Source organism: Hippichthys cyanospilos, chromosome 11 (assembly GCF_059441005.1).
Source record: "Hippichthys cyanospilos isolate Australia breed blue-spotted pipefish chromosome 11, RoL_Hcya_1.0, whole genome shotgun sequence".
NCBI classification, from domain to species: domain Eukaryota; kingdom Metazoa; phylum Chordata; class Actinopteri; order Syngnathiformes; family Syngnathidae; genus Hippichthys; species Hippichthys cyanospilos.
In genome coordinates this window covers 13,601,297-13,624,968 of record NC_142379.1, presented here as the reverse complement: position 1 = coordinate 13,624,968, position 23,672 = coordinate 13,601,297, and the positions used below count along the sequence as shown (strand labels likewise).

At 39.2% G+C, this 23,672-nt stretch overlaps 4 protein-coding genes across 4 annotated transcripts in view; 2 read left to right on the top strand and 2 right to left on the bottom strand.

Moving 5' to 3' along the window:
* Nucleotides 1-1,265: 1,265 nt before the first annotated feature.
* On the bottom strand, nt 1,266-5,349 carry LOC148416047 (histone H3.3A). Its single transcript, XM_088426918.1, has 4 exons — nt 5,202-5,349; nt 4,124-4,267; nt 2,556-2,709; nt 1,266-2,466 (listed from the first exon to the last, which is right to left on the bottom strand). Exons 2-4 carry the CDS (start codon nt 4,249-4,251, stop codon nt 2,338-2,340), a joined length of 411 nt encoding a protein of 136 aa, XP_088283044.1. The 5' UTR covers nt 4,252-4,267; nt 5,202-5,349; the 3' UTR covers nt 1,266-2,337.
* A 555-nt stretch (nt 5,350-5,904) lies between these two features.
* Nucleotides 5,905-8,404, bottom strand: LOC148416046 (histone H3.3A). The gene is made up of 4 exons (XM_088426917.1): nt 8,246-8,404; nt 7,159-7,304; nt 6,840-6,993; nt 5,905-6,766 (listed from the first exon to the last, which is right to left on the bottom strand). Exons 2-4 carry the CDS (start codon nt 7,284-7,286, stop codon nt 6,638-6,640), a joined length of 411 nt encoding a protein of 136 aa, XP_088283043.1. The 5' UTR covers nt 7,287-7,304; nt 8,246-8,404; the 3' UTR covers nt 5,905-6,637.
* Nucleotides 7,860-16,451, top strand: nop53 (NOP53 ribosome biogenesis factor). The gene is made up of 12 exons (XM_088426916.1): nt 7,860-9,122; nt 9,387-9,463; nt 9,589-9,691; nt 10,052-10,254; nt 11,263-11,318; nt 11,400-11,495; nt 13,320-13,421; nt 13,507-13,887; nt 14,058-14,233; nt 15,236-15,302; nt 15,832-15,908; nt 16,019-16,451. The coding sequence occupies exons 1-12, from the start codon at nt 8,920-8,922 to the stop codon at nt 16,077-16,079; spliced, it is 1,602 nt and encodes a 533-aa protein (XP_088283042.1). The 5' UTR covers nt 7,860-8,919; the 3' UTR covers nt 16,080-16,451.
* A 5,918-nt stretch (nt 16,452-22,369) lies between these two features.
* The window catches only part of gjd1b (gap junction protein delta 1b), a 36,309-nt gene continuing 35,006 nt past the window's right edge, over nt 22,370-23,672 (top strand). Inside the window, exons 1-2 of the mRNA XM_088427804.1 lie at nt 22,370-22,932; nt 23,068-23,263. Coding sequence (XP_088283930.1) covers nt 23,193-23,263 — 71 coding nt within the window. The 5' untranslated portion in view covers nt 22,370-22,932; nt 23,068-23,192. The remainder of the gene's footprint in view (nt 22,933-23,067; nt 23,264-23,672) is intronic.

Sequence of the window (23,672 nt, the reverse complement as noted above, 5' to 3'; positions counted from 1 at the left end):
AAGGCCTTAGAGACATGGGTGCATGTTTGAGTTTTTCATTGTAATAAATATGGTCGAGGACATGGCTTTATCCTTTTTAATCAAGAAAGTAGAATGATGAAATAAAACGATGTTGAGGAGTTGTTTGTCAACCCAGGGAACAGATATAATGTGCACTGAAAGATCAGGTTCCCCTCTTGAATCAATAAAGTGTAGAGCTCTGTGACTATTGTTTTTATGTGTGTGTGTTTGTGTGAGGGTAGAACAACGGTGCACGAGGTAAAGTAAAGATGTAATATAATTTAAAAAAAATCTCTCTGTATAGTGGTGATTAGTCTGGTGATTGAGACTCGAGACATTGAGTTACTGTGTGGAGTACTTCGAAGACCTATACTCAACATACCAACTTACTATTCGCCCACTGATTTCTTCTGTCTGTGAATATCTGTGTACATCATCCGTACAGATATACTCCTTGACGTTCCTTTCAAGGCAGATACATTGGTAATCACCTGCATCCACTAACTGACTGGTTCACTTTCCATCATCATCCATGATCTGAGGGTGGCGTTCGATATCACATACAATCCTTATAGGGACAGTGTGTAAGATTTAGACCGTTTTTTTTATACTGTATATATAAAATAAATCAATTAAATGATTATAAATTTCAAAAACTTGCAAAGGAATGTGTTCTTAAATATAATCACAGGTCTAGTTGTCATTAAATGATATTACATGCTGGATGGCACTTCCACAGAGGCGGTCATGTTTGTTACAGCTATGGACAATGGTAAATGCAGCACCTGCAGCACCTCCTGCTGTCCGTAATGAAAAACGGTCTAAATTTTACACACTATACTGTACCTTTAAAAGACTTTCCACCATCGCCATGACCCACACCGTCCTCGGCTGACTAAAATCATACCTCAAAGCATCCCCTCAGTTCTTGCAGCTAAAGTCCTATTCATTTGACCACTAGGCCTCAGATACTTCAGGTGTGACGCATGGCTCTGTCCCTGCTTTTCATCCGTTTCACTGGCAACCTAATCCCATGGGCAAGTCTCTTACTGACATCTAGTGGTACTTATAACAACTGCGCACACTCGACCGAAGACAAAAAAGCTTTACCCAGTCATTATGAATTGTAGCTGCTCGTCGTTACTCAACACTAGTTTGCACAGATCGACTTCCGCAGTTGTTGCTTTACCAACAAAAGCATTGATTTTATAACAACACTGTTCATATATTCAGTGGAGCACCAACAGAGTACACCCAACAATCACTTGTGTGTAACATCAATTTATTACCAGTTTATATGCCAAATTTGGAAATTACAAACATTGCTTTATTAAAACATCACCACTAATATCTCAATATAAGAACTTGAGAAACAATAAAATAACTTGGAAGTGTAGCAAGTACACTTTAGAACCAATATAGATTTTCAAGAAGAGGAAGACAAAAAACAAATAGAAATAGAAGGACAATTGATACAGAGATTGGAGAAACAATACATCTCACTTTAAAAAAAAAAAAAATCCACCTTGAGAATGCTTCACTTTGGAACCACATCAACCCCCTATCAAGATTCATTTAAAAGAGCCAAGAATATGAGAGTATTAGCATGAATGACTCAATCAAGCCTTGAGTCAAGCCTTGGCTAACATTTGTAGGAAAGAAAAAAAAAATGAGGTCCATTTCTTCTTCAAGAAAAGGAGTATCACGAAGAGGATTAATTATAAGCATATTTCCTGTTTGAGTTTGCTCTCCATGCCTCCCAACAGCATGCCTTTCATTGCAGTCAATGGGGGGACTATCTATCAATACCCTAAGCATTTCTCAGGAGATGTTGATGTATTGTATATAGATCTCTGTGGTGATCAGAGCTAACACTCATGCAGGGACAGAGAAAGCGGCTGAGATCGGTGTTGAGGTCTCTGCGCACCTGTGAGGTGAGCCTAGTGTGTGATTGAGAGCAGAAGAGGATCCTCTAGCACCCTGCTGGAAAAAAAGCTAGAAGCAGCCCATCCCCGAAAAGCAGATAAACACCCCGTCCTCTGTCTGCTCCTACCTAAAATTGCACTAGGGCAGTAATTTTCCTCATCATTATGGTCTCTGCCCCACCAGAGCGCAGTCAGTGAGTGTCTATAAGGTGACCTCATCACCAGAGTTGATACATGCACATAAAAGGGGTACAATAGAGGTTTTCTGCTGAAAGTACTAAGGAAAACATGACTACACACTTGATTACTGATATAAACAGTTTCCCTACATACTACTTACAAGAAAGAGAGGGATGCAGGGCAGGGAGCAGGTGAGGGATGGACAAACATTAGAAAGACAAAGTGGCAGAATTTAAGCACGCTCCCCACGGATGCGACGTGCCAGCTGGATATCTTTGGGCATGATGGTGACACGCTTGGCATGGATGGCACACAAGTTGGTGTCCTCAAACAGACCCACCAGGTAGGCCTCGCTTGCCTCCTACAGGTATGAAAGAATAAAAATATTGAGGCGTTTTAGTGAGACGTCGTCATCGGAAGGAGAAACTAACTCATCTGTATGACACAGACCTGCAGAGCGCCGATGGCTGCACTCTGGAAACGCAAATCCGTCTTGAAATCTTGGGCGATTTCTCTCACCAAGCGCTGGAAGGGCAACTTGCGGATCAGGAGCTCAGTGGACTTTTGATAACGACGGATCTCACGCAGAGCAACAGTACCAGGCCTAAAAATGGTTTTTAAAAAAGTGATGCAAGGGGCTATATTCTAATAAACAATCCCTTTGCGGAGAAATCTGTGGTTGCTCAAAATGCCATTAAACACGGATTGCAACAAAACAAAACAAAACATGTCCATGGTATTTTTTTCGTTGCTTTTGGAATGGATTTTTTTTTAACATATGGTCTCTCTATATTGTGGCTTTTCACCTATTGTGAATGAGTCTGTAAAAAAATTTGAACTAGGAGAAAATGCAACGTTAGTCCCTCTCTTCCCACATGCCCCCAGTCCCCCATACCCCCACATGTTTACAATAAGCATGAGTTAATTGTACTGGATTTTATGTGTAAACAATTCGTCTCAACAAATTCTGTCAGGTGACAGGTGTGCTGTGGAGGAATAGGGAGGCAAAGACGTTCTGTTGCTGTGCCAACAACAACTGCACAATCCGCATTGTTTTTGTAAATGTTCCTTCGCTACATTGCAGTTTGGTTATTGTGGCTTCACTTTATCATAGGTTTTAATTTATGACTATAACTTTTTTGATTGCAGGTTAACTTTTCAAATGTCCTTGCAATTTTTGTTCCTTTAAGTCAGACGAGTCAAAAATTGCAATTTCATTCTATTAAAAAAACCAAGCTCTATTACATAGGATTTAATTTATGAAAATATCTATTGAAGGTTTACCTCGCTATTTTTTCCTCCTTATAACTCAGTGGTGTGCAAACTATAGCTTAGGGGCCATTTGCACTGCATCCATATTTTAGCCACCTGCAGTAAACACTAAAAGTACATATTGACATGGTCACGTTGCAATTTTAAAAAGTAATACAAATTTGATTGTAGGCAGCGTTATGCGTGAAAAATAAAACTAATTTGCCTCATCTTTAAAATAAAGATTTTGTATATCAAGTATTTGTTAAATAACTATGTTATATAGACAATGTGTAATTGCTTGTAATTGTTTTTAATGGCCCTTATGTCATCCTATTTTTCAGTATATAGCCCTTAGAGGAAAATATTTGCACAACCTTGTTCTAAGTAAAACCAAACAAAAATTTAAATCTTGTGTATTTATTTTATTAATAAAAGAAACATTTTTTTAAAAAAAGAGGAAAAATGCTACAAAAAGTTTTCTTTTTGTAGCATTTTTCCTCTTTTCAATCTTCACAAATTTCGATTACTGCAGGCATTTTTGGGAACGTAAGCCCCATGATAATTGAGAGAACGACTGTACACACATTAGGATACTACAAGTGTTAGGAGAAATTGAAAGAAATATATGCCATTAGAGATTTTGATGAGTAAATATGCTTTTGGGTATGCAGTCTGTCAAGTGATTACTGTCCCAACAAAAGTTATTCGTATCAAATTTAAAGTTATGTAATTTGACACATATGAGAAGCTATAAAAAAATGCACCTGTAACGATGGGGCTTCTTCACACCTCCGGTTGAAGGGGCGCTCTTCCGGGCAGCTTTTGTGGCCAGCTGCTTACGTGGGGCTTTGCCTCCGGTGGACTTACGGGCAGTCTGCTTGGTACGAGCCATTTTTATTTAAGATAGCCTTAAGAAGAAGGAAAGAATATAAGGGCACGTTTTATCTCGCATCAATGGGTTGAATAAGACACGATTAATGCCAAACAGAATAATATGGAAATACCGATTCAACATTTTTTTCATAGCTTGTTTATTTAACTCGTTCACACCATTCCAATATGGAACTAAAAAAAAAAGGAAATATTCAACACAACTCTGCGTGCTCTGCATGCTAAACTAAACAAATTGTTAAATTCATATCTCTAACAGTATATAGCATTACTATGATGTCTGAGTCAGTTAATGTAGTCCATAAATCACATGTTAGGCAAGTGGTCATGTTTTGCCCAGTTTTACATTTCGAACTTCTATAAAGTACTACGTCATAGACCAATGAGCTATCAATCAAACGCGAACGAACATACTATAGGCCGGTAGACCAAAGACCAAACGTAAATAAAAAATATAAGCCAATCAGCGCGCCCCTATTGGTAAATGGGCGGGCTTTGCAGTCGCTTCAGCGTTTCAGGGCCCGCCTCACTCGCTCTGATGATGGCGGCGGTTTGATGCGCAAACGGGATGAAGCGCGAGACAGACCGAGCAGCACGTAAACAACTTCGATTTAACAAGTTCCCGCTCTTCCCGGTTATCGGAAGACTACAGAATTATATAGAAGACACTTTAAGGATTTCAGATATATGCAAAACACACTTGAACGGCACCACAAGCTGCAGAGAACCGAGTTGAACCGGCGCACAATTCGAAACGGAATTTCGCCTAGTCTGAGCGACTGGAGAAAGACTGCGACTTGACTGTCGTCGTCTCCAGCCCGGCGTGTTGTTTTAAAAACGACAAAAACGAACCTTAATTCGCCCAATAAATAAACACGGGAAGTGAGTAAGTTTCACAAAAAAATCTCAAAGTTAACTGGCAGCTAGAATAGCGCGTCGGGAATGGCTCACCTCGAAAAAAAGTGAACAGAAGTGGTGAGAAACCTTTTCGCTTGTCTATTTTCTTCTTCGTATCCACAATGAGAGGCAGCGTCCAGCGGGCAAAATGGCCGCCGCATCAATCAAGTGTCCCAAAATGCAACAGTGTTTAAGTCATTTTTTTGTTTGTGTCGCTGTAAATTTGAGCTTGATTCTTGATTGTCCAACTCGTCTCAACATGTTTGACCACATTCGCTTCTGTTTGTTCAACAACACGGCGTTCCATATTATAACCTAGTTTTGGCCAATTTTGAACTTGTTCGCATGTAATTTCCGGTAATAAATCAAGTTGCAGGGGAAAAAAAGTTACTGCCTGTTTGCGAAGTGAATGTATGGTAGCATACTCAACATTTAATTGAAATACAAACTGCAATGGAAAATAGATATTTTTAAATAAAACATTTTTTTAAGAAGAATACGATCCTTCCAAGCTGTTTTCATTTGTAAAATGTGCAGTTGTATAGCCCCATTTATTGGATCACCTGCTTTATTACTTTTTTAATTAATCGTTTTAACAACAGATTAGTCACAACTCTGTTTAAAAATACATCGCTGTGCAAAATCTTTGGACTTAAAGTACCTTTGCTAATATTAACAATAAATATGTATGAGAGCACAATGTAGTTTGTCATTGTCGCTACATTATAGTGTTTCACATGAAAGCTAGCACACAAGATAACTATTTAACCACCATTATTTTTTATTTATGTTTATGTGAATTTTGGAGTACAAATGTTTTAGCCTTCAAAATGACCAAAAACACAAATCAAAAAACAGTAGAAAACAAAAGGGTATCGACCTGAGAGAGGAACAAAAAACCATAACATTGCATGGACATAATAATGTGGTGAAAACCAAGAGTAAAATCAAATTAGGTCTGCTACATATATGCCACGTAGAAGTGTCAAACCATATGCAGTCATTATAGTGCAATGACATTTGAAATTGACAACCAGAATAAAGCATTTGGATTTGAATACAAGATTAAACACCACTGTTATAGAAAATAGAATTGATTGTGTTCATGTCTATTTTAAAATGGCAACCCCCCCCCCCAAAAAAAAAACAATTAAAAACAGAAGACCCACTATATCAATTCATGTGTATGTCTGAAGATGACAATGTCTCAATGCTATGTAATATGCTCATTCCAGATTACACACTACATGGCTAGCAAAAACACCATATTCATAGCAATAGCTAAATTGAGGAGTGTAAAGTCTCAAATGAATATATATCTAAAGAAACTCTCCTACTTGTAGCACCAACCAAGACAAATCACACATTTACGATTATCACAGTCATGATACGTATATAGAGAACCTCAAACCAAACTATTATCTATGTAGGAAGAAGGAAAGGAAGGTAGGTGATGGGACAAGTGAAGAGCATTTCATGAGACAAAAAAATTAAGCGCGCTCCCCACGGATGCGACGTGCCAGCTGGATGTCTTTGGGCATGATGGTGACACGCTTGGCATGGATGGCACACAAGTTGGTGTCTTCAAACAGACCCACCAGATAGGCCTCACTGGCCTCCTGTGATCAAAGAAAAAATATTGTGACATCACTAGAACGAGAATCTACCAAATCTAATCTGGATGACACCAACCTGCAGCGCGCCAATGGCTGCACTCTGGAAACGCAGATCCGTCTTGAAATCCTGGGCGATTTCTCTCACCAAGCGCTGGAAGGGCAGCTTGCGGATCAGAAGCTCAGTGGACTTCTGGTAACGACGGATTTCACGTAGAGCCACAGTCCCGGGCCTTTACAAGACAGGAGAGATGTTGTTATTTGTTCTTTTTTGTACCAATACATGAGCTGTCTGCTTATACAACAAAATCATAACAGAGTGACACAAATTTACCACTGCTAGGCCCTCATTATCATTATATTTTTGTGTTGCCTAAATGTAGTCAGTGAACTCTCACCTGTAACGATGAGGCTTCTTTACACCTCCGGTGGAAGGGGCGCTCTTCCGGGCAGCCTTTGTGGCCAGCTGCTTCCGTGGAGCTTTTCCTCCAGTAGACTTACGGGCAGTTTGCTTGGTACGAGCCATTGCAACAGTGGATCAGAGCTGAAAGCATAAAAAAATTTTGCTTTAAAAATGTATTGTATACCTCTGTGAATCACCACTCAAAGGGCTTCAGGTAATACATGACGAATTTAAACTAATGTGACTATCTCATTATGGTTGTTGATACGGAGTATGAAAAAAACTGGAACAATATATACAAAAGCGGGGCACTGTGAAGAACAAAAGTAAGTTTAACGTATTGACATTAGAGATTGTTTTGATCGGATTGTTTGTGCGCTTCACGAAATGTTTTTCTATCTCCGGGGCAGTATTGAAACAAAATGCCTTTCGTCATAAATGACATCGCAAGAGTCCAATCACGAGAGAGTTTGAGGGCTGTTATGGCGATTTCCTCCAATGAGTACAGCATTGCCGAAACCCCGCCCATTGCGCACTAGTTAAGGGTATGTTCGTTTCATTACAAGCGTAATCCCCGTGTGGCACTGGCGTATATTTTCCAATTCAGAAGGAGCTATTTTAGAAGAAACCCATGTGACGCCGCCCCTATTGGCTGCCCCATACACCTAAACTAAGACACCCGCGCATAATGGCTGGTTGCTACCATGAAGAACGAAAACGGGAAGGAAAATCCACTCTAGCGATCGCAATGGTGGTGAAAAAAACAACGAAATTGTGTAAACCCCGCGGCCTGAAAGTGGCAAATTACGTTAGAAGACGACATTAGACATATTAAGGGTTCACTTGGGCACTGTTTTGTCAGCTGCCCTTCAGTCAAGGCGCCCTTCCGAGACAAAATCGAGCAGATCAACGAACGCTGCTTGCTCCGGGTTGCTGTGTCTCAGTAGGCAGATAAAGGCTCGACGGCTCTGCGTTTGGTTTTGTTTTGTTTTTTTTCGAAAATCAACAAAATGATCGTCCATCCGAAACGTTGAACTGCTGGGAGTGATAGATTACCGTTCGATCGAAAATATGACACTTACCTCTGAAATGATACTGAGAAATCGCAGGTTTAAAATTGGATTTAATTTCTTGTGCCTCTTACGCGTTGTTCTCGCCACAAAATGAAGGGAGAGAAAAAAAGAATATAGGACCGCGTTTGGAGGCACGTTTCCCATGATGCAATTGTGACAAACATTAGCCGCAACATGATTACCAAGAACACAAACATGACATTCGCAAAATAAACGCCTTTAAGATTAGAAAATTTTACATGTTAGTTAACGTTTGAAAAATATAAGTTTGTGTTTTACAACTAATTTTAGGTGGGAAGAAAATGTAGCTAAATTACAACTCTGAAGTCATTGACAACGTGTTATAAAACATATTTGAGCTCGTACTTGTTAATTATATTGTGATAAAGACACGCATTTGTGTGATTTTACACCCAAATCCAAAGAGACACATTGTTTTCGTTTTATGTGGAGGGTCACTTGTAAAAGCATTTTTATCAACGACGACCGAATGCAACTGGGAAGTCTACCAAACTACATATATCAATAAAAATACTACTGCACCCTGATAAACTTAATATGTATAACAGTCAGTATTGTAGTAACTATATGAGCCTTTTGGTCGCGCTAATGTGCGTTTCTGAACTGTCCATCGCAAAAATCACCAACGAACAAGACGCACCTCCTCCTCTTTCATCGCCAACATGGCGGCTGCCAGGAGATTGAGACGCGTGGTTGCTTCACAGCCTGGCTATTTAAGTTTAAAGTCCTCTGATCCTACAAGTGAAGTGAGCAGCAAAAGAAAGCGCGTTAATAAGAATAAGAAAAAGAACTGGAACAAACACAGTGACATAACAGACGTCGAGGAGTTTTTAGAAGACATCAGACATCAGGAGAGGACGACCGGGTGAGTTGTCCTTTTTTTTTGTTGTTGTGGAAAAACGCAACGAAAGACTCATTTTCCAATTTCGAAAAGACGACGTATCGTTTCCTATATACATATGTGGTCAATGTTAGACACGATGGCATTTTGTTTGCAAGCGACTTTGTGTGTGTGTGTGTGTGCGTGTGTGTGCGCGCGCGCGTGTGTGTGTACGTGTGTGTGTGCGTGCGTTCGCTCGTGTGTGTTGCTCAATGTATAATTTGTTGAAGTGATGTGTATTTCTTGCAGTGGCCTGTTGTCTGAAAAGCCGGATGAAAATTTGTTCTTTCTAGATGTTGGGCAGCAACAAAAAAATGATCACAAAGGTAACTCAAGGGCATAATAATATTTTTGAGTAAGATTGAATTGTCACGTTTTCACTTTTTCCATTTGCACCAGGGCAAATGCCGAACCTGAACCAATTTTTTTCCCCAAAATTTTGTCTTGAAAGCATCGGAGCAGGTGGAGGGCAAGAAGAGGAAAAGGAAGTCACAGCGTCCTCTCAGGATAGACCTGATCCTCCAGAGTGACTCACTTGTCCCACCAGTTAAAGAGTCAGTATGCATCACCTACCCGATTTTATCAAATTCAATGGCAATCTATCATTTTACAAATACTGAATTTAATCTCCAGTGGTCATAATTATATGCAAATATTAGCAAACATACTGATTGTCCAGTGATGATCTCATCCTTGCGCTCCCAGTATTTCCTTTTTGGAAATGTGAAGAAAACACATAGGAGCTCAGGAAACTGTTGTGTGAACGGTATCTTGGGATCTGAGGATTTCCATATGCGCAACTAGCTGTGTAAATTGAATCCATTAAAACCAAATCCATTTGCAATTAATTTTACTTTCTCTCCTTGTTCCCCACTGAATCAACTGCTAAAATCAACTTGTATGTGCTTTTCTAGTGTGCTGTCCTACCAACAGCCCAATGCTAAGAAACTTCGTTGTAGTGCCAAGAGGGTGGAGCATCTGGCAGCCAAAGACATAGTTCCACGGGCGCAGAAAAAGCTGCTCAACAGACAAATGGCGACCACAAAAGCTAAAAAGGCAGGGACAGAAGCCAACAACAACCCAAAAAGAGAATATTATGACATCTGGGGTCAAGAGTGTAAGTGATGGTTTTTGTCCAGCAATGATGCCGGTTGCCCAATAATTTGCTTGCTGTTTGTTCTTTATGTATTGAAGTAAGACCTGAGCAGGTACTGTGTGTGCAATTTTCAAAGCAAAATATCAAAATTTAGCTAATTTAAAAAAAATTGTACTGATTGTGTTGCCTCAATGGAAATTTTAATATAGGCGCTGTATTATATATTTTGGTTCACTACAAACATGCTGGCATGCTAGGAGGAAATCATTGGATTGAGACAGCTCATGAACATTAATTGCACGACAGCTGATCTGTAGCCTGGGTTAAAGGCATTGTAGCGTGGTTCTCCTTGATCACTTGTGTAGTTGATGTTCAGATGTTTGGGAATTTTAAGATTGCCTGATCTAAAATAATTCTCATCTTTCTTTCTTTCTTTTTTTTTCCGCATTAATGTGATCAAACGAGCTAAAAGTGGAAACTCATGGGGGTTGATTTATTTTCTGCACTGATTGAAGACTACCTTTGGAGGTGTCCTGTGAAACGCACACTGCTCAATTCAAATCTGTGATACATGCTTAAGAAGCAAAGTGTATGAACGTTAAACCGTCAAGTATAGAGTAGATTTCGAGTTTGTAATTGCTCTGCTCACCTATTAATCTATGAGAAAGTATGTGTTGCAATACAATGCAAAAAAAAAATACAACAATTAATGAGCCAATTACTGGTTATCTGTCCACTTTGAATTAACACTTTTGAAAATAGATAAAATTTACAGTTGAGACAATTTTAAATGAAAAACAATCAAGTCATCCTTCGTAAAAAAAAATAATCAATTTGCCGATTGATTTGTTGTCAATCAATTTATTGTTGCACTTCTCATAATATGTAGACCTCTGACTTGCATCCAAAATCCAAGTTCGCTATTCGGTTACATTTAACCAGTGAGTCCCAGATCAACCTGAAAACCTAGAGTTTTTATTAATCTAAAGGACACAAGTTGTAACCCTTAAAGAATTTTTTTGTCAACAGCCAAAAGCTCAGCGGATCCGTGGTACCTTCAGCAGACAGGCAAGAAGCAAGTCAAGGTAAGAAACCATATCAAACAGTTCACCACAATATGCTTCTATTCTATGTAGTAAGTAATCTATTTGATAATATTGTGATAGCGGCCAGAGAATTTGAAGGAGAAGCCATCCATGCTACCCGCAGTGGAGGTGATCGCCCCTGGAGGTTCCTATAATCCAGACTTCTTCTCCCATCAGGTAATTATTTTCTCCTGTATATTGACTCAAAAAACAAATGCCCATGCAAACTCTGCTTGTTATCATGTTTGGTCAGCTACAGGATGCACTTTAGTCCAACATTGGAGCCCCTTTAGATTGCACCTGTGGCTCCCAGTACATCCCCACAGCCAAGGAATGGAAACAGGAAGAGATAACAGTACTGTACAGTTACTGTATAAGGTTTAATAATTCAAGATTTATGTAAATGTGTACTGCAGTAATTTTTGTCTTAAATATGTAAAGTATAAATAGTTTTCACATTTGAAAAGTTATGGTGATGCTACTTCATGGCTTTTTCCACTGTTAGCGTGAGGGGACGGGGATTGCCTATTAAAAATCCGGTTAATTTTTTGGGTATTCAGAGAACCTCATCTCAGATTGGCTGACAAATTTCAGTAAAAAGTATCCATCATTTTCTCGGGACCGGCCAAAATTCTGACATGCCATTGTGCCAACATTACTGTCATGTTTCAAATACTACATTTGTCCAAAAAAGTAGATTAATCTTTCGCAGATGGAGGTTTGTTGGTATGGGAAAACACAGCATAGGCAACTGAAAAGGTCTTGTATGAAAGAATGGGGTATTTTAAGTACTGTGGACCCCCAGTTTAAGGCTTCCCTGCCTTAAATTTTGTTTACAACGTGGACCGCAACATTATTTTTTTTTTTTTGTCCCCTCTTTACGCCATTTCTTTCGCCTTACGACACCTCAAACATGGCGGTCAATGTGCGCACGTGTCTACTAGGGGCAACGCCACTCCAATGCTGGTCTGCTATTGATCGGTGTCAACTCCCTAAGATACTGGTCTGCTATTGGTTGGTGTCACGGGGGTCACAAAGATTCTGGTCTGCTTTTGGTCGGCGTTCGGGGTCACAAAGCTCGCTGCCTAAAGACTTGATCTTGTTTGCGAGTGCTTTCAATAAGGTATTTATTGTGCATTTTAGTGCTCAATTCAAACTTTAATTGGTTAGCCATTGGGCGCAAGATTGCTAATGATTTTAAAGAGAGAAGAAAGAAGGTGATTGAAATAGAAAAGAAGCTGGAGATAAGATGGCTAAGCTAGCCTAGGCTAGGCTACCCTCACTAGTGAATATGACCATAACAAGCTCATTTTTTTTATTATGTAGCACTTAGTATACTATTTTGATACCAATGTTGATGTTTTTACCTGGGGTTTTACACACATTAGCTAATTAACTTATGTTTGGATTACCCACCCTACGGCGAATTTGCGTTACGATCCCAACTGTGGAATGGATTAATCTCCTAAACCGGGGGCCCACTGTATTTGAATTGCATTTTCCTTTTTTTAATTTTTGTTTTTGTTTTAGAAAGATGGTGGCCACTTGTCATGTTGCTAGATGTGCAGTAGTTTCACGGAAATTTGTATTAGTGATAATCTAAACAGATTTCTGATTAATATTTACAGTATGTATGTCCAATGATGATCTCATCCTTGCGCTCCCAGTATTTCCTTTTTGGAAATGTGAAGACAACAAGTAGGAGCTCAGGAAACAGTTATGTGATTGGTTTCTTGGGATCTGAGGTTTTGCAAACGCTCATCTAGCTGTGTAAATATATTTCCACCAAACATGCTTGCGGCATGCTCATTTATTGAATATCTTCAACTTCTTTGTCAGTGCCTCGCTGTCTTTTTGCACTGGGATTGTGAAGTGTATGTACAGTAACTCAATGAATTCACAAAATGTGAATGGAGATGAATGTTTTTATGTAATCAGTAATAGATGTGTATTCTTAAATCAGCAGATAATTTGAATTTGCATGGTATCATTTAAATACAGGCACTGCTGCAAGAAGCCCACAACGTGGAGGTTAAGAAACAGAAGGTGGAGCAGAAAATAGAGAGACAGCTTGCTTTCAACAAAGAAGATAGAGCAACCGAGGTACTGAATCCATCCAGCTCCACTGTCACTCTTGCTTCTCCGTTTGGGCAAGCCTTGATTGTAACAGTGTCTTTTTTTTCTACAGGAGACCATCTTTCATGAGCAAGTGGAAGGCTTGGTGGAGGAAGATGAAGATACAAATTTGCCCCATGTCGAAGAACATGAAAAAGTGTCTCCAATCGAGGATGATAAAAAAGTGTCCCCTATCGAGGAAGATAAAAAAGTGCCTCATATCAAGGAAGATGAAAAAGTGCCTCATATCAAGAAAGATAAAAAAGTGCCTCATATCAAAGACCAAAAAAAAGTGTCTCAAATCAAGAAAGACAAAAAAGTGCCTCCTATCAAGGAAGATGAAAAAGTGCATCCTGTCAAGGAAGTAGAGGAGGATGGGGTGGGAGGAGCCATCGTGCTTGCAGAGAAGAAGACTGAGAGACAAAGAAAAAGAGAAAAGGCGGAAAAAATTAAGGTGCTTCCTGTTGACTTTGAAAAAAGTAGCAGTTTTATGTTGAAATTGGATTGAAGTAACCAACCGTTCTTTTCTTCAAAGAGTTTCAAATTCAGTAATGTTTGTGAAATGAACATATGTTTAGCCTGCAAAATAAGTTGCCGTCTTTTCTTTACCGTTTGTTTATTCAGGAGCAACAGCGTCTGGCCGAGAGAAACCAGACCAACAAACGACAGCAACTCTTCCAGCTTCGCTCTATCAAAGCTGGCATCAAGCGGCAAGAAAAGAGAACTGCTGCACGACAGAAACTACGGAAGGCCAAAATGGAGGCCGAGAAAGTCCAGCCAAGGCGCCTTGGCAAACTCAAGTATGCACTTAACTTGCTCATCAAATCTCTCTCAGCATGTTAAAAGCTTCTCTGTGATGACATGAAATACTAGAGAAACGAGTTGCATTATGCGGTATCCCTTAAGTCCCTGAATGCACATTAACAACCATTAAAACCCACATTCTTTCGTAGATGCCATCAGTGTCCTCATTTAGTGACAAAATCCAGAATCACCACAGGGATGAATTTGATTTATGATACCGTTTACCAGATCACTTTTGACTTCCATTGAAAGGAAGCATTCAATATTTTTCCAATTTAAAGCTGTTTACTGGCATTTTCATTTGAAGTTTCTCCCACTAAAATACACAAAAAAAGTTTTGTGGTGTTGTTGGCAACTCCGAGAAGCTGAGACTCCGTGCTTGCAGCAGCTCACAAATACTTATGTAATTTCACACTTTGGGAGAATGCAGACACACGCGCACACACACAACAACTATTTGCATACAACCTGTATTGCCAAAATTGCCATGCATGATAGTTTGAAAAATCCACTGGGTTATCATCCATGCATATTTTCAATGATTTTTTTTTTTTAAGCTAGTGTTTTTTTATTGGGAAAAGTTGGTATGTTTTGATGTCACTTGTTTACAAACCTATACCAGTACTAGTGGTTGACTTGAGTCGTCGCCCATACCAAGTACTGATACTACTAATTCTTTTAATATGCAGAATTACTAAAAAAGGACAGATCTTTTTTTTTAAAAGTCTTTTAACTGTTACAGTATAGAATTTTATGAAATTGATTGGATTGATGTATTTTTTTAATTTGTAATTTCTAATTGGTGATCACAAAACTCCTCCAAGAGAGAATTCGATACTGATACAGTACTTGACACAATGTGTCCTCTTTAGCTCAGAGATGTCCAAAGTTTGCATTATTGCAATATGTGTGTGTATTTTACGTGTTCATTTCGCAGATGACTGTTTACTTTTTTGTCTTATTGTTTTTTGTTGTTTTTTTTGTTTGTTTTCTTCCAGGTTTCAGCCTGCGGACCTTGACATTAAACTAAGTAATGAGCTCACCAGTTCCCTGCGGCAATTAAAGGTACAGCTTTCGTGTCAAAGCTTGACATTATTACTGTCATCGATTTTTGGCTTTTGATTTGAAAAAAAAATCAAATGACTTTTAGTTCTTCACTACCTGTAGAATATTTTGAAACTGTTGTGTATAGTTGGAAAATGCATTTGAACAGAAACTACATTTTAATGTTTGAGACAAACTAATGATCATTTAAGGTTTATGTAAAATAATGCAAATTATCTTTTACATTTGATGTCTTGGAGTTTATCCTGAGTTCTATTTGCATAGTCTATAAAACAATTGCGTAATTTGGAATGTACTTTAACTTCTGTGTTGTACAAACCCTTAGCAATTAGATAACGTCTTATTGAATTCAATAGTTAAAATGCTCAGTGCATTAAAAGTCCCGGGAAATCGATTTATCTATTTTTTCTGTAAATTATTTAATGAATGAATGTGAGAAATAGGTGTGAGCAATTATTTAAAGCAGCTACTGGCAAGCATATGCCCTGTGTGTCTTTATGGGACCCGGTGCAATGCTGCGCTACTACAGCCAGAGGGCAGCATCCTCAAGGACCGCTTCAAGAGTCTGCAGAAGAGGAACCTGATTGAGCCCAGAGAACGAGCCAAGTAAGAAACGGCTTCACTTTTACATAACATTTCATCCTTGGGTCATGGGGACGTACACATTTCTTAAAAATTGTGTGTTGCCTCAAACTAATGTCTCCCTCCCCTTTCAGGTTCAAGAGAAAGTACAAACTGAAGTATGTGGAGAAGAGAGCTTTTAGAGAAATCACTTAAAGCCGCAAACCCCGAGAAGACGGAAACGTAGTAAATGCAACATAATGGAACCATCTGTACATAGAACGCAAGGACTCGATGACCTTTTCAACAATCCGGCGGTTTTCCACATAAATTGTATGACAGTTAATCACAGAAATGCTGTGTAATTTGTGTTTGTACAGGTCTATCAGTTTTGACCAGGTAACACAGCTTCTGTTATTGTTCTAATGATATGAAAATGTGATGTGTAGCCATTCAAGTAGTGATGTGATGCCATTCAAGTGTAATTTCCAAATATGCACAATAACAAGCTCATTCATGTAAAGGATAATTTGTTCAGATTTGAATTCACTGTTTGCAGCAGTGTTGAATAAATATCAGATATTTCTACTTCTTTAGATATTTATTCTTAATTTATCGGACTCGTTTTTAGTAAGAGTTGATTGAATAGTAATTCCCGCTTCCGTTTCAGACCTAAGAAAGAAGCAAGCTGATGTATTGTAGGGGCCTGGACATGTGATAATTAAGTTCAGGCCATCATCTTAAAACCTTAATTGCCTTCAGTGCCCTGAAGGGGTGAATGAGGCGCGACCACTTTGTCCTTTGGTGCCGTGAGTTGCAGCAAAGCCTCTTATCCACTAATCGGTGTGAAAATGTACAAGTAGTCTTTTACTTTTAAGCGATGGGAGCACGCCTTCTCCCAACAGATATATCACAGCTTCTCTCACATGGCACACACGCGCATTGTGCCCGCAGTGATTTCATCTAACGCTGCAGTTTGTCTCCAAGGAGCCGAATCCGTGTTGAATGTCCCCGCCCTTTTCAGAGTCTCTTCATTTTTTGCTGTTCTTGTTTTTTCCTCAATGATTTTACTTTAGCTCTATATTTGAAAACAAAGACAACAGTGGGAGATCATTGAGAATTTGGATTCACAGCAAGTGGGAGATCATTGAGGATTTGGATTTACAAGATGTATTTAAAAAAAAAAAAATTGCAACAGAACGTTAAACTGTGTGGTAATAATGGCTCATGGAGAGAAGCGGAATATTCCCACAGATTGGTGGATAATAGTGCAAGCCTATAAAACAAAACAGAATTAAGCGCTTTGTTACAAGGTTCACAACATAAGCCAGTTATTCAATTTCATGATTGTAAAAAGCTAACTTCTCCCCCATATTAGAATGGTTCGACCCAACTTGTCACTCGCCACCTCTCGTTACCTGTCAAGTTGATTTATTTTTGTGAACACATTCCTACAATCATCCCAAAAGAGGACACTTTTAAGTTGAATGTTTTTTCATTTTGAGGACAGGTCATGTTGATTATTTTATGTGGAAAAATATTTATTAAATTAATGATTTGTTTTTGTGAACATCTCTACTGTAACCCCGGAAAATGTTATTTTATTTAATATTTTTCTGCGAACAAATGTTAATTTATATATTTTTTTTAAACAGGTCTGACACATTTTTTTTTTGTGGATAAGTATTTATGAATAATTAAGCTATTTATTTTATGATTAGATTTCTTCTATGATCCAAAAGACACTTTAGGTTGATTATTATTTTGTGAACCAATACATATGAAGTTTGAAAGGGTCTTAAGTTTGATAAATCAGACACTGATGGCATGCTTTTTTTTTTTAAGCCAAAAATGATTTGCACCGGTTCAGGGGTACTTGCGTGAAAAGATATTTCACAGGGGGTACATGACAGACAAACGGTTGAGAACCACTGCCTTAGATCAATGACAGATAGTGGCAAAATGTATCAAAAGCTATCAGAAAAGTCTTTTCAATGCAAATGTTTGCTTGGCTGCAGAACTGCATGGGAATCAAGAGTGGCCCCTCAGAGTATCTGACAGCTATAAGTTACAATTGTTAGCTAAAGGCAGGCAAGAAAAATTGGTTGGCAGTGTCTCCCAACCTGTGTTGACCCCAGGCATGCATACCATTCGAAATATCAAGTCTTTAATAAAGTGCTACAGTGCAAAGTTTGGGAATACCTGCCCCTTTTTGGATTCTCTTACATACACAATTGCTAAATGAAAGAATGCTGTACACTACCACACAAACTTACACTGACGTTAACGCTAATGTCCAAATGACCACTGACTTTTGAAAAATTAGTTGCAATCAATTCACATGCAGCAGACAATCCAGTGATTTTTCAACATCAAACAAAAATAAACTGAAGAAGCCAGCTTGTCATCTTGGAGTTTCTCAAAAGACTTTTGACCGTGGATGGGACGCATGCAACGAACAGATGGACAGTAAGTTTTAAAACCTCAAGTTGAAGGTATTTTGCTGAGTTATTTTGTATTTTGGTATTTGAAAGAAAAAAAAATGGAATCTTTAATGCCAAAACCTGCCAGGTAAAACCTCGTAGAAATTTTAGGATTTTAAAGTTTTTATTTTTGAAATTTTTTTTTAGGATTTTAAAGTTTTTATTTTTGAAAATATTTTTTTTAAGTCTTTCACAGTGATAAAGATGAAAGCAACAGTTGAATTTAAACTATAGCCAGAATGAAGATTGTTCAAATTAAAGATAGTCTAGATAGTTTTTGAAGGACTTTAGAAATCAGAATAATTACTGGTGAGGGGTTTAAAGGCTTTGGACAATTGTTTGACAGTTTTATGTTATGTTCTCTTGTAATGTTCTCAAACATTACTCTATGCGCTGACTATAAGGTTATTATCTATAAAAGTTGTATAAATATACCTAAACCTGTATCCTTTTATTTTTACAGCATTTATAAGGGTTACATCTTTGTCTAAAACAGAAAAAACAACCAAGTGGATCAAAGTGCATGAATGTAATGTTAAAAAAAAAAAGATGAACATTTATATTTTAATACAATTACACTTCACATAACTAAAACGAAGCCTATTCCCCGGCATCACCTTGCACCCTCATGAAGGGGAGGGCCGGCCCCACTATTTGAGAAGCACTGATGTCAAGGATGGTGGCGTGCACAGGTGCAGCGGCCCTTAGCTCTGCAAATCCTCACTTGTATTGTACAACGACCATAAATGCATTGTACTGTGTTCTATTTTGAACTGTGTTCTATTTTTAACTCTTTCACTGCCATCCCTCCCAGTCTTATTGTTATCAATAAATTAACTTGAGGATGAAACATAACAGTTGGTTTGCAAAAAAAAAAAAAAAAAAAGACACGATAGCTTTGAATGAGTTCACGAAAATTCTAAATGATCTCTAAAACTGTTGCCCAATTTGTTAATTATTCCTTTTTGATTATGTAATTAACTTGACACTTCGTCTAGCCACAGCTATGTTATCTGCTGATATACGATATTTTCTTCTACATAGTGCCTCCTAGTGTTAGGACTGAGAAACCTCATAACTGAAATATTGTAGGCGTCTTAGTAAGGTTGGCAAGACTCAGAAAATCAGGGCAGTCTGAAAATTGCCAAATTAGTATTCATCCTACTCCTTTGTACACACTGTCTCATGGCTTCTAATTTTGCAGTAGCTGTTCCATTTCAGTGTGGAGTAAGTGTTGCCAACCAATTGATTGTGAATCATCACTAAAGTTCCAAACCAAGTCATCAAAAAGAAACTCGACTGGAATGAGGACTTTGTGGGACTAAATAACGTCATTAAATCCAAATGTTGGTGCTGCTCAACACTTCACAAAGCTGTTTGATCGTTCAGGAAATATGTCAGTTTTTTATTATTATTTTGCACATGCCAGACAGAAGCAGATGGCAGCTAAGTTGTTTGTGTTTTGCCCCCCCCCCCCCTTCCCATTTTGTCTGGGAGGCATAGTGATGCCAGGTTGTTTTAGGATAGTGTCTGTGTGCGTGTTCATGGGTGTGTACGTGCGTGTGTGTATGTGTGAGAGTTTGTTATCATGAGAATGCATGTGTAAGAGTAGTCATACTGATTCATTACCAAATTAGCTTGCTTCTCACTTCTGGACTGTGTCGGGTTCACAGATGCTGTGCTGGATTTGGACACAATGGAGCACATCGGACACGCTCCAGATGTGAGCAGAAGACAGCTGAGGTCAGGTATGGCAATACATACTATAGTATACAGTTTACAACATATACGCACATTCCCTGGGAGAATGAGACAATGAGAGAACAACATGGGCATGGTAATAATTAGAATAATAATAAAGGACCTAATCCAATGTTTACTTGTTAGCGCCATTTTAATTACTGATTTTGGTATGGCTGTAATTGCTAGAGCAAGTTATTCAATCTACATTGTTTTAAAACAATAAATATGTATATATTTTATTAATTATTAAAATAAGAATATATTAGTGGCCAACTAGTGCTTCATCTGCTTCACGGTGTAGCTGTCATGGATTTGATTCCGGTCTCCGGCCTTCCTGTGTGCAGTTTGCATGTTCTCCTTGTGCCTGGTTGTTTTTTTTTTTTCCAAGTACTTCAGTTTCCTCCCACATTCAAAATGCTCTCATGGCAGGATAATAGAAAACTCAAAACTGTCCTTCGATGTGATTGTGAATTTGAAAGTTTGTTTCTCTCTACCAACCAATAGATGGATGATTTAAGAATTTTATCTAAGGACCAAAATCATATAGTACTGGGCCATACAGCAAAAAAAGGTAGGTTTGATGCAAACATAGCACTGGTCCTGATCAAAGGAACACTATACATACCGTATGTAGGGTAAAGCACAGTGGCAGCATCATGCTTTAGGGCAGTTTTGCCCCAGCTGAGACAAGATAGAGGAAATTATGAACAATTCCAAATACCAATAATTGTCGGCACAATGTCCTCAGGCTTCTGATTGAAAGTAAAATAAATATTACAAAGAAAATTCCTCCAAAGCAGGTAAACTGCATTCAGGGTTGATCGGTGGCACTTTAAATGTCAGCAAATGTTTGGCAAATCCCATTTAACACAAGTTTGAAATTGGTTGGACACATCTACACAACAGCCACAACTCAGTTGTGCGACCATATCGTTATTATTTATTTTTTTTTACCTTGCCTCTCAAATTTACGTAAAAATCATTTGAATGGGAATGTTTAGACTTGTTACATCCATGCTATGTTGTTTATTTTTGTTAAATATCTTTAGCTTTTATTACCAAGCTATACATGCCTGAATAATGATAAACAGTGTGTCTGTATGCCTTTGTCGCACTCACAATGCAACGTAAAAGTACTGTAGTTACTAGTATAATATATGAAAATAATGAAATACAAAAAATCACAAAAAAAACCACCTGACTCTTAGGACAACTCACTATTACTATTGATCATAGTGAAATGCGTAATGGGAGTTTCAAATTCTCGGCTCAGTGACATCATAGCATTTTCAAGGTGCAAGCAAGTGCAGTCGCTACTTTGAATTTGCACCAGCTAAAAACAAAAATATTCAGGTTTATTTCATAGTCAGCAGCGTTATCTATTTACACAGCATCAATAAATAAACAAATCTCAGGTTAGTATGCATTCAGTCACAGCAGATTGTGGAACTGCAGAAAGTCCCCTAATGAATCTGTTATACCGGTATTTATCAAAAATGTACATTATAAATGTGGAGTGACAACATCAATGGTTAAATATGTCAAATGAGATTCTTCTGAAATGTATCTTTTTTTTCTTAAGATAAGACTGAAAAAGGATGCTGTCTTTTTTTTTTTTTTTTTTACTAAAAAGACACTTTGATCTTTAATTTCACTGTTTCACATACTTTAACACACGTTCAAGTACCGGCAAAATCATGTGTCTTTTTTTACGTTTAAATGAGGTGCTCGGTATCGGAAATATAACTACTAAAGTAATTTGTAATCGAGCTTAGTTACATTTCAAGCAAGAAATCGATAAATTAACTAAGTTACTTTTTCAAGGCACTGTAACTGTGGCAACACTGCTGAGCATCCTCGAAGTAAATTACTCTAAATCTGAATGAGTGCTGCTAATTTCATCCTCATTGCACACAGTCACACAGTTACTAACTCACTCGCAACACTATTTCTCTCTGTCACACACTTCCCCCGTGCCCGCTCAGTATCCTTGTATAGCCTCGTTGTGGCTCTGGAAGTGGATAAACAGCAAGCGTTGCCTTCGCAGTGAAGCACGAGACAGCGTGAAGGAAGGTGGAGAGAACGGGCAGAACGCGAAAAAAAAATTGCGATGAGGTGTGTGATTTGAGAATGAGGTGGTGTCGCTGTGTGAGATACTGTAAATGTGTGTGTGTGAGAGGGGATGCTTGGGGGATAAATACGGTGATGAAGAGAGAGCGAGAGGAGGGGGAGGAGCAGAGAGATGAATCCTTTCTGTAATCCTCTAGACACACGCTCGGTCTGGCTGCCTACTAGCTCTGAGAGCAAGAGAGCGAGTAAGAGCGAAAGGCAGTCAGGTGGAGGGTACAAACAGAGGAAGCAAGTGAGAAGAAGAAGATGAGGTGAGGAAAAGAAAAGGAGAGGCGAAACAGAAAGCGAGAGAGAGGGAGCGAGGTGGAGGAGCAGGGGAGAAGCCAGCAAAGGACTCTTGCGCGACTTCCAAGTGGAGCGGCGGAGGAAGGCGGGAGGGTGATGCTTCTCTTCAAAGCTGCCTGAACCACAAGCAGGACAGAGGAGAGGACTTTGTCCGGCTTGGATGAGAGGAGAAGAAAATGAAGAGGATGGGAGGGAGGTGCAAATCTGTTTTAATTCAGCCTCACACGAGCGTATGGACATGACCCTGGTTTGGTGTGACAAGCTGCTCTTAATGAGTGTGTGGGGGCAAAGTGTTAGCGTTTGGGAGATGGGTGCGCACGGGCACTAATCGTGACTGCTTCTTGAAAATCGTCTGGACGAGTACTGGTCCCGGTCTGTGACAGGACGCAAACAGGTGCGCTCGCAGGAAAGGGTGCGACCCTCGACAGGTAAGGATGGATTCAAATGCACGCGCATATTTGTTTTCCATTTCTTTCGACAAGTATTTCAAGTGGGTTTATAGACAGCCCTATGAAAGAAAAAACGAATCAATGCTCAAATTTGATCCATTTTTGCTTTTGCAGGTTCAGAAGCTCACACTAAGCAGTATTGTCTCACCCTCAAGTGGACTTGAACACCAACCCCGGTGTCTTATTGGGGCGTCAGCCTTACAAGCCCTTTCCCCAGTGGATGCCCCCAAAGCGCAACCATGGGAGAATGGACCATCCTCGAGCGCCTCTTGGAGGCCGCCGTGCAGCAGCACTCAACTATGATAGGAAGGTGAGTCTGCACGGATTAATACGGGCACACTAAGAACAAGTCACTTCACCCTGACAAGAGCCCGCGCTCCTTATCCTTAGCGTGTTAAGTCGCAAGCGTACTTGTTGCAGGAATCCAGTCCTGCTTCCCGTTAAGTGATTGCTGGTCCAGAGGGGCTGTTGGCAGGGCCAGGGGGGGGCTTTAGCTTCTTTAATCCCCCTGAGTGACATGATGGAAGATTTAGGCAAACAGGAGAGACACTATTAGCCCACGCAGAGGCTTTGGCTATCGCTGCTAGCCGGGCAGTGTGAGGACAGCTCGCTTTTAGAGTCCGCTGCCTTCATTCACGTTCTCCGCTCTTGTCATACTCCAGTGCTTCTCCGTCTCCTTACACGTGCGCGCACACTCGTCCCCCATTTGCAGTCACTCC

Bases quoted from the DNA above. Each gene is read 5' to 3' on its own strand.
- LOC148416047 (XM_088426918.1), bottom strand. From the start codon at position 4,251: ATGGCTCGTACCAAGCAGACTGCCCGTAAGTCCACCGGAGGCAAAGCC. The intron at 2,710-4,123 runs GTGCATTTTTTT...AACCATTTTTAG, and splicing joins AAGAAGCCCCATCGTTACAG to GCCTGGTACTGTTGCTCTGC. The intron at 2,467-2,555 runs GTCTGTGTCATA...TCATACCTGTAG, and splicing joins CAGCCATCGGCGCTCTGCAG to GAGGCAAGCGAGGCCTACCT.
- LOC148416046 (XM_088426917.1), bottom strand. From the start codon at position 7,286: ATGGCTCGTACCAAGCAAACTGCCCGTAAGTCTACTGGAGGAAAAGCT. The intron at 6,994-7,158 runs GTGAGAGTTCAC...TGTCTTGTAAAG, and splicing joins AAGAAGCCTCATCGTTACAG to GCCCGGGACTGTGGCTCTAC. The intron at 6,767-6,839 runs GTTGGTGTCATC...CTTTGATCACAG, and splicing joins CAGCCATTGGCGCGCTGCAG to GAGGCCAGTGAGGCCTATCT.
- nop53 (XM_088426916.1), top strand. From the start codon at position 8,920: ATGGCGGCTGCCAGGAGATTGAGACGCGTGGTTGCTTCACAGCCTGGC. The intron at 10,255-11,262 runs GTAAGTGATGGT...TTTTGTCAACAG, and splicing joins TGACATCTGGGGTCAAGAGT to CCAAAAGCTCAGCGGATCCG. The intron at 14,234-15,235 runs GTATGCACTTAA...GTTTTCTTCCAG, and splicing joins AGGCGCCTTGGCAAACTCAA to GTTTCAGCCTGCGGACCTTG.